The sequence below is a fragment of the Bombus pascuorum genome, chromosome 5 (assembly GCF_905332965.1).
Source record: "Bombus pascuorum chromosome 5, iyBomPasc1.1, whole genome shotgun sequence".
NCBI classification, from domain to species: Eukaryota; Metazoa; Arthropoda; class Insecta; order Hymenoptera; family Apidae; genus Bombus; species Bombus pascuorum.
In genome coordinates, this window is record NC_083492.1 from 1,925,281 (window position 1) to 1,942,631 (window position 17,351).

Genomic DNA, 17,351 nt, shown 5'->3' on the forward strand with positions numbered 1-17,351 from the left:
ACAACGCGTAGGCTTCTGTCCAGCTCTCGCAGAGTTTTTAATAATTTTTCACCTATTTGCCTTTTAACTATTTCCATGCAAAATCATTTGCAATTTTTCCTAAAAGTTACAAAATAATACGTTCGGTAAAGAAAAGTAATACTTAAACGAAATGAAATTACGTCGCTTTGATCATTTTTACATATTCTACCGTTTCAGTATATTTCTTTTCTCCGCATTTACCGTATTTCTATGTATGTCCACGACTTAACTAAACGACAGTAGATAACTGAAAACTTGTCTGTCGTGATATAAACGGAAGGTGGTGTGTTTGAGTAACAGAGATTCGAATGTGCGCATCAGATGACAAGAGAGATTTCGTTGTCGCCAAACAACATTAATTAAACAGCATTAATTAAATATAAACAGCGTGATAATTTAATATAACGCGGCAAGTTATTCGTATCGTTTGTTCGTTAAAAAATACCTGAAATATAAATTATATTTTTTGTGAAATTCACTGCATTTTAAGTTAAAATTTATACATCTTCTCCTTCGAAGTAAAGATATTTCTACCTTGTTCGTGATTCAGCTGTTTATTGATGTTAATTGATACTTATTGAAACGTTGGAGCTACTTCGTCGTATTACAAAGAACGACATTAATTAAACAGCATTAATTAAATATAAAGAGCGTGATAATTTAATATAACGCGGCAAGTTATTCGTATCGTTTGTTCGCTAAAAAATACCTGAAATATAAATTATATTTTTTGTGAAATTCACTGCATTTTAAGTTAACATTTATACATCTTCTCCTTCGAAGTAAAGATATTTCTACCTTGTTCGTGATTCAGCTGTTTATTGATGTTAATTGATACTTATTGAAACGTTGGAGCTACTTCGTCGTATTACAAAGAAGCCTGGTAAAGTTAGGAGAATGCAAGGAGTGAGAAAAAAGATGGAAGATGAAACTTTCAGGTATCTCGTTTTTTGAATAATTTTAATTAAATTCTGAAAAGTAATATTACACTCTGCGAAGCGAAGACGAACGTACTTTAATTTTTCAAAAGAGTTTGACGAAATTTAACGATGAAGTTGCAGAGGTTGCCAGTTTCTTTCAAATCTTCGAAGATACGTATAATACTCTAAACAAATATAAATAATATTTGAAACGACAAGAACGACGCTCGTATAAATCACGAGAAATACAAAGATTGCAATTAAATTGAAAATGTTTATAGAAACTCCTCTCTTCGCAAGACAAATAATTCCGATTTTTGATCAAATAGATTTTCCTCAAAATTCTGTATGTAATTCGCTCGGTTGTTCTCGACGATCTTTTCTCGGTTGAAAATGGACTTCTTCGTATGGACTGTAGGCGTAACAACGTATTGGATAGCACGTTCTCGAGGTCCGAAAGAAAATCAGGGATTGATCTCGGCGAACTCTCCGCACAGAGCCTGTTACAAGTTCGAAAAGTATCATCTTGACTCGCCCTACCTTTCAATAATATATTTCTACCAGCGGCTTGGGAAATATCCAAGAAAAAATACAACCACGTAAAATCTTCTGTGAACGACTGGCTGAAATTCGCAACGTAAAATGCGGGTAATTCGTTGTAATCTTCGTATTCGCGTGACTGTAAAAATTAAACGCGAAGTAACGTTTTAAGAAAACGTTGTCTTACAAGTTGAAACGCTCTCCACTTTGTACCGCTCGCGTGTATATTTGACATTAAAGGGTTACGAAAACATAAAGAGAATAAGATCACAATTAAGATTAATTAAAAAGTAACGACACCTTCGAGGGTCGAAACACGCGGCTAAGTTCAAACTCTCGAAAATTTGTCTTAGACCGCTATGATTTTTGGCTCCGTCAAATGTTCGTATTCGCATCAACGACCAGTCGATGAAGTATATTTTTGTTAAGATCAACGTTAAAATTACCACCTTTGACGCGTAACGTTCGGTGGTAAGACGCAAAGTTCTCTGGTTTGAAGATGTCATTAAACGTCAAATTTTCGTAAACGAATCACGTTCTGCGGCACACGAGGCTTTTCACGAGTGTATCGCGCGCAAACTTTGTGCAGATATTCTACGGCCAGCGAATTTCATAACCGTGTATCCGTTATACAGCAATGACCGTTTCAGCGCACGCGACGAATGCATTAGAAAGCGCCGGTTTACATGTTCTACAACTTTCACAAAGTTTAATTACTGGTTCTTCATGACGTGGGTAGCCATGCGGACGAAAGCGCAGCCTTTTCGCGCTCCACGTATAACCGCCACATTTGAGAAAACCCTCTGTTAATCGCCTAACCGTGTAACCAGAAACCACGAATTAAGAATTTCGCGCTTCTCGGTGTGTCAACACGCGATCCACCCGATAATGTCACGTGCTTTATCGTTCGGATGTTGATTCGATCGTTGAACGCTATCGTACACGAACTAATTTGCCTTCTCGTAAACTATCAACGACGATGATACGATCTCTACCTGAGAGACGAGTAACTCTTGCGACGTTCATTTCCGTCTCCTTTCGTACCACGGTACCAAAAATATTTTTCCTTTTGGGAAATGGAAATAATCGTTGGAAGAAGTCGGCGAAAGGAATCGAAGAGGATCGAAACTTTGAAACACACGGTCGAAAGCAATCGTCGAACGTTTCGCAATCTTGAAACGAAGCGAGACCTAACAGCACGATTGATTACGGAAAACGTACACTTTGTGTCGACGACATAAAACGAACGGATGAAAAAAACAAAACGAAACGTTTCCTTTCTACCATTATTTTTATCAACTTTGGTACAACTTCGAAAACCGGTCAGATTTCCTCCCTTTTGTATTAAATTTCGCAACTTCTGCTCTATTCACAGGGACGTAATTATATTTCCTGTTTCCCCTCGAACGCGAATCCTAAGAATCGTTCCAAGTTAAATCCACGCGAAAGGTCGAAAGGTTAAGTGGCGAAACGTGGATCAGACCCATGGTCTCTGCGATTTCTTCCATCCTTCTCGCTCTATTCTGTCCTTGGTCAGTTTCAATCTTCCATCCTCCTTTGTACTCTCCCTATTGCTTCGATCCACGGCACTCGTCGTTTCAGAATATTACGGCGTTATTAAATAATTAACAAAAAGAAAAAGCTGACTAATACAGACGAGAAACGATTTCTCTGCTACCTTCCTTCCACTCTGCACGCTTCATTTCTTCTGTTCTCGGTTTTCTTCGCTTTAGTACTTTCTTTATTTCTCTCTCTCTCTCTCTCTCTCTCTCTCTCTCTCTCTCTCTATCCCCCTCTGACTCTTCCCATCTCTGTCTCTTTGCACGTAGACAAATTTCATCAGCTTTGCCACGACACCCTCTCGTCTTATCAAGACCGCTCTCGATTGTTCTGGGATTTCGTGATTTCGGTGCTTTGTCGCGTTTTCAACGAACGTTGCGTCGAGTCGCGAAAGCGATCGCATCTGAATACTCGAAGAAGCGAATCCTCTTCGTAGAATGTCGCCTGTCGCTAGAATCGATTGGTCGATCCGTAGATTTCATCTTCGCCACAAAGGTGTCTTGTTGGTGATCGAAGGAACAGGAAATTCGAAGCGACAGTGAGCGTGAAAAATGTCTCGAGGAGCTTGGCTCGAGAAGACGTTGCAACGGAATTTCATCGGTGACAAAATCTTACGCGTAAAATGTGTTTGATACAGGCGCTTAATTAATTTCAAATATCGATTCGGCGAATGAAATTTAGTATTTTACAACGGTAACGCTTACGTTAGCGAGTCCCGTATGCTGGAAATTTAATTTCGCTATGCTAAAACGTTGGTGAATTTTTCAAAGAAATTTCATTTAAAATAGGATATAGTTGGGTTGTTGTGAAAAATGTCTCGAGGAGCTTGGCTCGAGAAGACGTTGCAACGGAATTTCATCGGTGACAAAATCTTACGCGTAAAATGTGTTTGATACAGGCGCTTAATTAATTTCAAATATCGATTCGACGAATGAAATTTAGTATTTTACACCGGTAACGCTTACGTTAGCGAGTCTCGTATGCTGGAAATTTGATTTCGCTATGCTAAAACGTTGGTGAATTTTTCAAAGAAATTTCATTTAAAATAGGATATAGTTGGGTTGTTGTGAAAAATGTCTCGAGGAGCTTGGCTCGAGAAGACGTTGCAACGGAATTTCATCGGTGACAAAATCTTACGCGTAAAATGTGTTTGATAGAGGCGCTTAATTAATTTCAAATATCGATTCGACGAATTAAATTTAGTATTTTACAACGGTAACGCTTACGTTAGCGAGTCCCGTATGCTGGAAATTTGATTTCGCTATGCTAAAACGTTGGTGAATTTTTCAAAGAAATTTCATTGAAAATAGAATATAGTTGGGCTGTTGTGAAAAATTGCATGAATCGTGAACCGAAAAAAATCGATAAAAGACGATTGAAATTTAATGAAATTTATAATTAGGGGATGGTAGGAGCGACATCGATTAACTCCGTAAATTGAAAAGTACGGAAAACCGATGACGATAAAAACGCTGCTTTCTTCATTTCTCCTCGGGATTTATATTATTTGTGTCATTTTCTTGCACCGGGCCAACTCGTGAAAGTAAGACATCTGTTTCCTCGAAACTGAATATTAATCGCGTGCTCGTGTAATGAAATTAAGAAATCGATGAACAGTGGTGTCGATCAGTTTGCCTTCTGATAGGATTACAGTCACTCTATTTGGACTATTTCGATTGTCATCAAACGAATAAATTGCTCGAATCTTTTTGAGAGATTAGAACAATTAGTTTGCGCATGGAAAACGCGTAAAAGAAATTTTGCAAAGAAATAGTACAAATTTCTTTTTACAACTATCTTATCTAACGAATCTGTAATGAAAATTTAAACGATACATTTCCTATGTTTATGTCAATTACAGACATGTTCTATATCTGTGTATATTTAAATTAAACGCTGAATTATATTTGAACTATGGTCAATACGAAATAACAGGTTTATAGTATCGACTAGTCTCAGTCTGACTGTGTCAGTTGAAGAAACACGTGAATGGAACGAGGTAACGCTATAACGCGATCTATCGAAAACTGACACGATTAACAAATTGTGATAGAACTGGCGGAAAATGAACGCGCAGCTTATGCACGAAATTGGTGGCTGTGCCAATAAATTCTTCGCGTTCCAGAAACCACACAACCTGCGATATTTCACTCAGCTCTGTGAGTAAATATCATCGAACCCGTTCAACGAACAATCTCGAGCGTCCCAAGAATTTTACTTTTCCGTATCCCGGAATATTCTGCCAAATATTCGATCGACAGCAATCGCGCTTAATGATCCAATCGATCGTTGTTGTTGTTCGCTACGAAAGTGCTTCAATCTCTTTGACACGTAACATTGCTTCACGTATTATTAGGTTACTTATAGAAATGCAAAGACCACGTTAATTATAAATCGCGTCGCTGCAACATTCTTCGTCGTTAATTAAGAATCGAGATTAAATCTGAAGCAATTATTACCGAGCAATCGATGATCATTCGTGGCGACTTATTTAAGGAATACGATATAAAACGCTTTATCGAAAATGCATTAAATTTCTATGTCGTGCGGAAATTGAGAAACCGATCGTGCTCGATATTAATAACAGCGTGTTTGATAAGAAAAGAAAACATAAACTTTTTAACGTTGAGAACACGAAAGGATAGATAGAAATTTCTTAACGGAGAGCTTCGATGATACAACAGGCTTCTGAAAACCGTACGAGTTAATTTGCTCGGATTGATCAATCGTTTTATGAAAAAGTCTTCCGAGCATCATAAATCAAAAGCGGTATATTTTAATAACGCTTTAATAAAGCGTTCTCGTGATTTACGCGGCAGCAAATAGTGTTGTTAGCAAACGACGGTGCAGCTGATAAATCAACGATCGCGCAATGATTCATGGAATGAGAGTGCAATTTACTTGAACGGTGTGCTCGCATTTTTCGCGCTTTTCCCTATACGAGCTTGACGCGTCCGTAAAAATCCTATTACAGCGCCGCCATGCAAGACAGATGTCTGCAGCTTACCGAAAAATCTTGGCAAAATTGTACCTTCACAGAAATTAGAATCGCCGTGTTATTTTACTTCCATTTTGTAGCACGACGGGACGCGATCTTCCTTTCGTTAGGAAGATATTAGGTCGTCCGAAAAGTTTCTTTCCTTTCATAAGGAAATAATGGATGCGCGACATTTTCCATTTTATATTATTTTATCGAATTACCATTTTGTTTCACGTTTATGTAAAGATGCATCATTGTAAAAGAAAGACACTTTCCTGACAACCTAATATAATACGGGCAACTTTCTACATTTATGACGAACTGTTGAAGTGGTCACCACTTCTAAGAAAACTCTACATCTGGTGTTTTTACATAAAAGATATAACTTAGAAAAAACGAAGCTGGCACCCCGCTGGGGGTAGCCACCCACATGCTATATTTATTTTTATTTTATTTTTTTTCACCAATAAGATAGAACACTTTACCAAATGTACTTCAGGACAAATTGTAAAAAAAAACAAAATAAAATAAAATCTGGTGTTTTTAGTTTTCTCAAGCATTGAAGCCATCGACAGCGTATAGACAAAAGACTGGGACGATGGCAGACCATAAACAGTACACAGGCGATGGCTTCAGGGCTTTCGGTCATAGGGTAACGCTGCTAGCGTGGGGATATGGACCAGCTCAAATTATATTCCGACTTGTATTTACACTTCTGTATTAAAATATATTTTCTACCTTACAATTTATCCACGCGTTTCTTTATTTACATACATCTAATAACCTCAACATGAACTATAATAAATAATATAAGACTATGGGAAATGTATCACGCGTGGACGCATGGTCTGCCTCCAAAAAAAAAATGAACGCCTTTCGGGTCACGGAATATGTGATGAGCACTTTGTCTATGTAAATATGTCGTTTGAATTAAATTAAATTGCTCGTTCTAACGACGATTATTAATGATGTTTCGTGGCATGTAAATCAACACGTAGATGTTGTACGCGAATAAGAAAAAATATTCAAAGTGAAGGAGGAGAGTAATTGGTTGAAATTGTTTTAATTTGTCGGATTTATGGATGTATTAACGAAGGAAGATGACAATTTAATAATGAAGATTTGATAACATTGGCAGAAACTCATTAAATATTCATGGATTTGTTGCAGAGGAAATAATTGCTAATCTGCCACCCCTTCGAATTCCTCGATTGAGGCATCATCGAGTGACAGATTGGGATCCGTACTTCGAAAATGCAGAAGGCCAGGGAATCAATGGATCGCAGAACGTAGCGTTGCATCTTGGTGCGACTGCTCTTCTCGATTGTCGCGTCGCAATGCTCTCTGGCAAAAAGGTATTCGTTCATAAATTTCCATATCGAAGGTACAGAGCAGGAACAATCACGAATCTGTACGATTTTCATCGAAACGCTTACAGATTACTGATAACCACTTGCGAAACAAGTATTCTAAAACACCGATGATGAAATGAAAAGATATTTATCGTAATAAAACAGAGATGAGAAAAATTAACAAACGGACGAAAAAGATTCTAACTCGACGATTTCGTGTTCCATCGAGATGAGATTTTATCGTTGCGTGTTAAGAGAAATTAGTCGCGAAATGGCTGCGTTACGATCAAAAACTAATTTGATAAAAAAAGTTAATCGCACATCGAAATAATTTGTACCGGAGAAGTGTTAAACACGCTAGCTACGACTAGTTAGAAAGTAACAAATACTGCAAATTAGAGAAACTGCTTAACGAGTTGACGAGTCAAAGCTGATAGAAATCGCTTAAAACGACTGTTGCAGAATCTTGTAAATACGTTCATCGATCGTTAGAGAATCTTGTAAATACGTAACACACAGCCTGCCACGCAATCGGTGTTTTACGATGTAACTTGATTTAAATCCTCGTGTTTTAACCAAACAACTTCTCACGCAGAGTCACATGCAACTGTAGAATGTGTGTCGCAATTATAGGTCATGTGGTTACGCCGCAACGCCGACTGGGCATCCCTTTTAACTCTGGGTAATACCACTCACATTTCCGATCCCAGGTACAGCGTTAGCTTCCAATATCCAAACAACTGGAGGCTGGCAATCGCCGGGGTGCGCAGGGAGGATCGTGGATTGTACGTCTGTCAAGTGAACACGCATCCTCCGAGAATGCTCGTCACTAACGTCACTGTTCTCGGTAACGCTTTCTCTCTATTAGTTACAAAATATATAGATAATCAACCATAATACCATCACCGATATTCATCCAAGCGAATTAAACTTGACGCGATAACAAAATATAGAGAAACGTTTAGTGCAACTGTCGCGAAATATCCAGTGCTTTTGGCGAACGAATTTTCATACTAATTACGATCGATGATCTCCTAGTCTAAAGTTAATGGATTGTCGATTTTATTCTGCGAATTTGACGTACCGTCGAATAAATAACACAGGCCACCGACAGGCGAATAAACAGCGCAGCACGCGTAAATTTTCTAGAAGCCAAGATCTCAAGAATGCCAAGATTGCTGGAAATTTAGCAAGATTGGACGGCTAGCAGATACTCTGAATCTTTCGAGGTTCTTGAATTCTTGAAGTTCTTGAATCAATGATGTTGGTAATAAGCTTTCAAGCCTTCGGATTAGCCGACTGAATTCTCAGACCCTTGGATTTCTTTCGTTCCGTACGACATTTAACTTCCAAATTATTCTAAACTTTCCAACTTTTAGAAATCTGTTCGAATGTTCGGTAAATACAATTTGAATAAATGACTGTATCCTACGTGTTACGAGTATAACGTCGCGTAACATTTACTGGGATTAATTCGATACAGTTAAGCTTTCCGCAAATTGGTGTCAAATTGCTCAACTTTCCAACAAATAAATCGTGTTGTGCTTGTCTATAGGTATTAGTCATACAAGTTTAGATCCACTTTTATCATATCCCATGTGTTCTGAAGCAAATATCTAAAGTTTCACCATTAAGTGTAATGCCTTGAGCTCTTTTATGACATAACTTAACAACATGTCGAATACCGAAGTTTTATTGTATCGATTACCCAAGTTTCTGCATAACACGGTAGCCATCGTTTTTCAAATTGCATACATTATTATTGTTATTAGAAATAATGGACAATCTATATATATGTCGGGTTAACGTTATAATTAAGGGTGGGGGCGTGTAATGAATCTTCACTGGAATTGGCCATCGTTGTTATACAGTCGAGGTAATGTTGATTAGCACAAGCGTGAGTATTACGGAATCGACAAGTAACCGCGGTGATTAGACGCTAGTACCAATGGTCTTGGTTTCGATGACGAATCCGCGGTCAACGGGATAACAAAATTCTTCCAAATTCTAATTCGGCCTCGTGATTAAAACGTGAAGTATCCACTGATCGTAAAAGGCGTTGTTTCCTCGCTAATGAGATCGCACGAGAATGTTTACTGTTAGGTGTCGGTACAACTATCTCTTTTTAGGGAGAGCTATGCGATTCTATACCTCTGTTAGGTAAAACGTTCATCCCGTGACCGCGGCTACGTTCGGCGACTAGTCGTCGCCTCGAGCCCAGGCTCACTATCGCAAATCTCGCACGATTATAATCGGGTTGCATATAAGATTAAAGCGTTACGGATATTCCTAGGAATTCCGAAGGAAAGGCCCGGTGTACTTTCATCCCCGACATATATATATAAAGGACATCTGAGCCTTCCTTTGGAACGTTTGGGAAGGTACCCAATACTTGTTATTATAGCCGTATTTAAATAATAAAACTGAGAAATAGCTGTTTATGATTTGATCCAATTATGTTTGCCCGAGATTAATGACAGTGGGCTTAGGCTCGAAGTGACATAACGGGTCGCTGAACGTAGCCACGATCACGGGAGAACGTGTACCTAACAGAGGTATGGAGTAATTAAATAGCTCTCCTTAAAAACAAAGATTGACCCGAGAGTTACAGAGAGGCACGAAGAGGAGTGTATAAGGGCAGTTCCGCTTGGACCGAGATTCAGTCGGATAAGTTCTACTCGTACCGTGGACAAGTACGTTGAGTCACAGCCGAATCGTGGATCAGTGAGTCGAGTTCGACTTAGACCGTGGAAGAAATCGCATTCGTCGTCTCGTTGACCGTGGATTCGTTATCGAGTCCAAGATCATTGCCATTCGCATCCCGAGTATCTAATTACCAGGGTTACTTGTCAAATTCTGTCATAATTATAATTGTACCAGTAAATATCTTCGCTCTTGCATAACAACAATGTCTAATGCAAAGAAAGATTCGTTACATGCCCCTAACCCTAATGATAACCCGACGTATATATACGTATATTCCAAACTTTTCAAGGTGCAAATATTTTCGAGATTGATCAAAAATAAGTTGACGACATTATTAATATCGTATTATTGATTATCCGGATAATAAACATGCGAGATATCTCTGTTGCAAGTATATTCCATAAATATCGCGCCAAGCTATCAATCACAATTTATAATCGCTCAAACTAATGGCAGCTACTCCAAATAATTATACGTATAGCGTTTGCAAGAGGAGTATTAAAATATTATAATGGTCTGTGATGCGTTTCATCTAAAAGTAATTGAAGCATCGTGTTTACAAATTCGCTCATCCATCTATGTCTTTGGCGTTTAATAAGCACAGGTCCTTCCAATATCGCTCCTTTTCCTTACCAATAGCGTAACAAATAACGTTTGCCATCCTCTCTGAATTAAAAGGATATTAACGACGAGAAGTTTAATCAAAGTTCTTTGATTTACTAAGACCGGGACAGCAGGAGAAACCAAATATTTCTCTGTTTATATCATTGATCACAAAACCCGTGGTATAATTATTTGTGAGGAAGTTTGCAGAAAGTAGCTCTGTCTAATGAATGAGTTGTTATTGAACTTCATGCACTTTCGTATACCTGTCTCGAGAGTAAATAGGAAACTAACAAGGTTCCAAGTGCAGCTAGCTTGTTAGTTAATTAGAATGACTTTTCGAGAAGTTGCTATCTATTTCCTAAGAGGGAGACAAACGCGTAACATTACCGCCCAAAATGATATGCGCGCTTACTTACTTTTGACGGAATATGAATCAGCTAGAAAATTACGAACAAGTAGAGAGCAAACTCGGAAGAGACGCTTTGTCCTTCGTTCGAATTATCGTAGAATATCGCGTTATCTACGATAGAAAGATCGCCATTGATAAATAAAATACTGCAGCTGCTTGACGTTTAAGGAGATCGTTATACTCGGTTCGTATGGTCGTCAAGCTGTAGACAAGATACGTTTCAAAATGATCGAGAGACTATCGCGACTGATTTCAACGATAATATCATCTACAATCGCTTGACGCTTGGACGAATTGTAAATATAACTTTGACAAGATTTTAAAGAAACAATTTAAATTTCACGCGATATACAGCTGCTAGTTTCAGAAGAAGATACTCATCGCAAGGTACTCGTTGTTTTCGATAGTTCATCTACCATTAATTCGTATGTTATCAATAATAGTCACACGTTGTTAATAAAAATCGAGCAAAATGCGAGAATCAAAAGTTTTACAAGAAGGTACAAATTTAGCATTCGTTCTTTCTTTCGATTCGTTTGCTCGTGAAAATTCGCTTTCGAAATTTATACGAAATTCGCAAATAAAATAGAATTTTTAATTCGCTGCCACGTAAGCCAGCTACTTAGGTGTTACTTATCAACGCGCGCATATATATTATCAACTACTCGTTTTGAAAACTCTGCTTCGTTTCCACGTTGTTGCATTTACCAATTTTCTTCTTGCAATTTTACATTTCCTGCGAATTGCGTAAACGTGCGGGGTCTGTTTATTAGAAATTTTAGAAATCTGGGAAAACGGCTGTCGAAGTTTCAAACGTTGATAAGAAGGAGGAAATAAATTTCGGCAGACCTATTGTTTCACAGCGAGACGAGACAGCAGCCACGTGGTGAAAAATGGTTAATTATGCAAGCCGCGTGTAAATCCCGGTTGCAGCGAGGAAATTTGCTATCGAGAGATCGGTATCGCGTAGCTAATCAAGTTGGCGCGCACGCGGAGGCAGTTTCAAACGACAGTTGTACCGAAAGTTTAACGCGATGGCAGGATCAGGTTTTCGCCAAGGCTGCGCCTCGAGCGTCTCCCAAAAGTACAAAAGTGGAACACGCCAAGGGGCGCGCGCGTTGATTTTATAGCGCAGCGGGACGTATTTATACAAGAATTTGCAATTCCCCGGCTGTGAATTAGATTGCGCACTTCCTTTATTCTCCCTTTGTTTCGGCGACATAATCGGCCGAGAAACTCAACGAAATCACTGCTTTCAGCTCGTTTTGTTTGATTGTTTCTCAGATTGAAGGTCCTCGATGGGTCGTAATTCACAAACCCACCTCGCCTAGCGTCTACAAATCACATTTTTCTAATGATATTCTTTATCGCCATCGTTCGACGGCGCAAAGTGTTCCAGTTTTCGTATCACAGCCCGTGGAAAGAAAAATCTCATGATAAAAATAATGCCCCGACATCTGCAGCAAAATATTCGACGCTTCTAGAAGATTTTAGCCCTACGGGTTCCTAGCAAAGCTGAACCAATTTTATCCGAGTAATTTCAAATGGCCAGTGCTTTCCATCGATTTATTTTTTACCGCGCCTGCTATTTCATATCACGACGCAGGAAAATTGGAAAAATTACAACGATTCGTACGTTATTCGTCGAGCATCTTTTATCGTTTAAAAATTATCTACGTAAAAGACGTTAATTGTAGGCTACGCTGCTATATAAATTCCACTAGATCGCGAAAATTTGACCGTGGTACATAAAACTGGCGAATCGATCGACGAACCTGATCAACGAGCTTTAAACCTTCCATTACGAAAAAACGTTCAACCCTGATGATACGAAAACAATTCTAACGAGAACAGGGACCGATCAAACAGGGGGAGCACGAGTATAATTTTAAAGAATATCGATGGGACCATATCGAGAGCCTGGTCGAAATGGACGAGAGAAAAGGCGAGTGATTAATTGCACGCACGCCGCTTTTCCGTCCTCCCTTTCGATATAAAGACCTCCTTTCGTGACCGAGTCCCCCTGAATTATCGACTGGTTCTCGCTTTTTAAATCGAAAAACCATTAGGCCGGCGGCGTATCGAGGATGCGTTCGAATACTCTCGAGCTCTCCGAGGCTCTCCACATCGGAACACGAAGCGGCTGCCTACTTCAAATTGCTATTTTCTCTTCGCGACTCGGTTTACAGATCGTCCCCCGGACCACGTCGAAACTTTTAACGGACGCTCGAGGATGGCCCATTTTAAATTCTCGTTAACGTTTACCGAGCTTCACGAGCCAGCTTGATCTTTAATTCACCAGGCATAGCTTCGACGCTGGAAAAATTGTTATTCCGCCGGTTAATAGGAAACTCGCGACAACCCTGTCACGAGAAAGTAACAGAGTGGACCTTTTGCTCACGGAACACGACTCTTTCTTCCGTTTATCGATCCATCGTTTTTTAACTTTATTAGATACCCCATCGAGATTAGTCAAGGGGAATTTGCAAGTTTACTGAAATTTGAAAAGACCTCGGCCGAGTATCGGATCGAGTTAAAGAGCCTCGGTTTATCGATGGAAATTTATTCGCAGTTTCTTCTTGCCCTTCGTTTGTATACACACGACAATTGAAACAGGGTGTTCCTAAGGGTCGTTTTTACATCCTGGCAGAAAATGCTTACTTGGGTCAATTCCTTCCAGTTCTCGTTCGCGATTATTGCCGGAGACGGCGTAGGACAATTATACTATTCCTCCGTGGAAATATAAAAAGTTCGAGCCGTGGTATAACGAAGGAGAAAATTGACATTCTTCGTTGGGAGAAGGAAGGGAGGAAATAAAAGGAAGAACAGAGAGAAAGTGGCACGATTCGGTAAACGGTCTATCGATGCTATATTAAGAAAATTCTTCCTCTCCCTGATTTTTATATTCTCTGCGTAATTTTAAGAATTTTACTCGTCGTAATATCAAAGCACGGGGGACACCCAAATATCGTTTCTTAACAACTCTTTTCCAAACTTTGTCCATCCATCGACTATCTTCTAAAATCCTCTTCTTTCGCCCTTTCTTTCTTTCAAGATTCTTTCCAGTTTCAACTACGTCGTATTAAAATACCATCATCGCGTGCTCCTTATTCCCGTGACAAAAAGTCACGATAAAATGACAAATGCGTGTTCTTCACTCGACGAAGCCCACACGAGCTTTGTCACCCGCTGGAAAAATTCTCCGATGCATCGCCAATACGTCGCAAATACGTCGCACCGCCAACTTTGATCAATGTCCCTTTCGCTCGACTGTTCCCGCCGCACGAGCACCGCGAAAATGCAAAGATTCGCATCGACGAATCCAAGGGCAAGATATCAAAGAGAGAACAAAGCGAGAAGGAAACGAATTCCACGTTGTCGCGAGTTGCTCCTTCGTCCGAATCGTCGCTCGTCGCAGTTCCCTTGCACGCAACACGCCCCTTTTTCCATGTCTCCACGACGTTGCCACGGTTTTCTCTATAGCCGTTGTCGGAACGGAGGAAGACCAGGGAACACGGAACTTCCGTTTAATCTAGTTAAAAGTAGCAAGAGTTTGCCGCAAGCTTCCGGCAGGGAAGTCCTCGCTCTGTCGGACTTCACGGAATCTTAAGCTCGACACGGTATTTTTCATCCCCCGCGCTGCTTTCGACCCACCCTTTTCTCTCCACTCGCTTTCTGTGTCCATATCCAGGCGGCTACTTGGGTCCAGCCTATGTTTCTCCGCTCCTTTCTTTTCTCTTTCCGTTCTTCTTATTTCTTTCCAAGGCTATCGGCAGCCGGAGAGTATCCGTTTAATTAGAAGATGGCCGAACTCGGATTTTTCCACCAACCCGTCGCACATTCCCTTTCGAGTAATTTCGCGACTACGACCGCAAGTTGCCCGATCGCTCTTATGAGCAGGATGATAAAAGGTTAATTGAGAAGCTGTGGCTCGCAACAAAAGCGAACAACACTACCGCTTTTCAGCGGCTTCGAACGTGTATGTCGGCCAGTTTTCCAGAAGCAATGGGTCAATACGTTCGATCGGGAGTCAATACGTTCGAGGTCTCCGCCTTTATGTACCGAATTAGCCGAGATTTAATGTGTTTCTGTGTGCTCGTTAGGCGGAATTAAATTCGTAAAACTATAAGGCATCGAACTAAAAAGCTCCGACATAAAGCGGACTAAACAAATCGTCTGGTAAACGAATAGGCAGCATTTCGACGGTAATTTTCGTTTATTCATCGACGTTGAGAGGGCGAAGGTTGAATGGTGGAAGAGAAATTCGGAATACAGCGTATGAGATCGATTATTTCCATCGTTAATAGTAAAAAGTGGATAATTGGATTAAATAAAATTTCAATGTACCGAGAAGAGAACATGGTAAATTCAAATGTAGCCGAAATAGGAATGATAAATTACGATAATCTTCTAATTTTGTTAAAAGTACGCTACATCGTCGTACAATGATATTGGAAGAAACTCTTTTTAAAGTTTGAGCCAACATATCGTGCGCAATTTTAAGAAGATCTTCTCTGGTATACGTGTTATTTTTCAAACTTACAGTCTACATTTACGTGGAATCTTGTCTGTCACATACGAAATACAAAGAAACTTTCCGTAAAAATCTGAGTTTGAATTATTACGAATTTTTATTCGACAGAAGATTTAGATACAACCGGAGAATTATGTCGTTGCGATAATTTGCTACAGAAAATCGCGGTAAAATCGCGGTAGATTTTACCAAGTGAGATTATACTTCCAATGTAAATAATCAAACGGAACGTTCTAGGAAGAGCTATTTGGAAATTAAAATTCAAGGGATTACTCGATTATTTCCGTCTTTGTGGTTAGCTTTGTGGAAGGTTAGATTCGCGCAAAGGTAACGAGAATCTCTTTTAAATGGTTTTACAACCTGCTAATTTACGAAAGGGGCGGGTGTTTCTTAAGCGAACGAAGGTGGTTTATTTAAAGATGATTCGCAGCTATTTCGCAACAACACCGAGGTAAGCACGATATCTAAGGTAAGCGAGAGGCAAGGATAGTATCCGAAGTAAGGGTCAACGTAAGCAGGATGTTTCGTAGATTACGTTACAAGGAGTTCTCCGCCGATGAATAATTCATCTCTGGCTAAACGTCACACCGTACGAAATACTTTTCATTTTACATGAACGTTTGATTAATACCATGAATAAAAGAATTGCGCCAAACTAAAATACGGAATAATTTACAAACCTGTTTACAATATTACGTCGTTTTATTTTATTTATCACAACTACGCGAGTTAACTTTCTCTCGCGTGAACATTAATTTAATGTGTGGCGACACATGACTCACAGGACGAGGCGAAGCAAGAGCGACTCATGTTGTTGTGCCTCGGATCACGGATACCGCCTCGACATTCGAAATTAACGCGAGATTATCTCCAGGCAAAAACAATGTCGCCGTTGAAGGCAACCGTCGTTCCAAGTCGAATTTGAGTCTTTCGACTCCCTCCCGACCGGTATAAATAAGCGGACACGATCGCGATTATCGAGACGAGTATCTACGAATTATTATCAAGTTATCCGCGAGCGGCTTATTATATTTTGTTAAACACTTTGTACGAACGTCTATCGACGATATCAACCTATTTAATTATTTATTCTAAATACATTTGACGGTTGCAACGGCAATCACTCTCGTCATTTTGTTATTCCGAGCCATCCATCATCCGTCAGAAATGTTATTCCGAAATTTCTCGAAATATCATCGTCGACGAGTATTTATGTACTCGGTTGGCAACTAATTGATTGCGGATTTTGTCATCAGGTGGTACTGACAAAATCCGCATTCACTTAGTTGCCAACCCAATATAACGAACGCGATAGCGATTTACCTCTGGAAATTATTAGATACACATCCTACTTTGCAAACGGTTGCAAATGATTATATATGGGTTCGGGTAGATCGTATCGTTTATTTTCATTTCCACCCACTATCCTTCTAGACGCATCGATATACCATTGCCTCGTCGTTAGACGCGTAAAACGAATCAGAAATCGTCGACAGGTTATTATGGTAAATGTGCGTGAATCGATTGCATTATGGAAAAAACGCAAGAAGATTCTTGCCAAGCAAAAGCAAAAAGACGAGCAAAAAGGGAAGGATGCACTCTGGGGTATTCTTCTTATCGTGTGGCGTCGAAGCTTCGATTTCAGATCCATCATTTATTTCCATCAGATTCGAGACACGACGAAAGTCGAAAATATCGGCAGCATAAACGCGATATGCAAAAA

The 17,351-nt window shown here is 39.6% G+C and overlaps 1 protein-coding gene across 1 annotated transcript in view; it reads left to right on the forward strand.

Annotated features, from left to right (window-relative positions):
- Nucleotides 1-17,351, forward strand: part of LOC132906669 (zwei Ig domain protein zig-8-like) — a 125,822-nt gene that overhangs the window by 97,105 nt on the left and 11,366 nt on the right. The window contains exons 3-4 of the mRNA XM_060959047.1: nucleotides 7,192-7,376; nucleotides 8,007-8,220. Of these exons, the coding sequence (XP_060815030.1) occupies nucleotides 7,192-7,376; nucleotides 8,007-8,220 (399 nt within the window). The remainder of the gene's footprint in view (nucleotides 1-7,191; nucleotides 7,377-8,006; nucleotides 8,221-17,351) is intronic.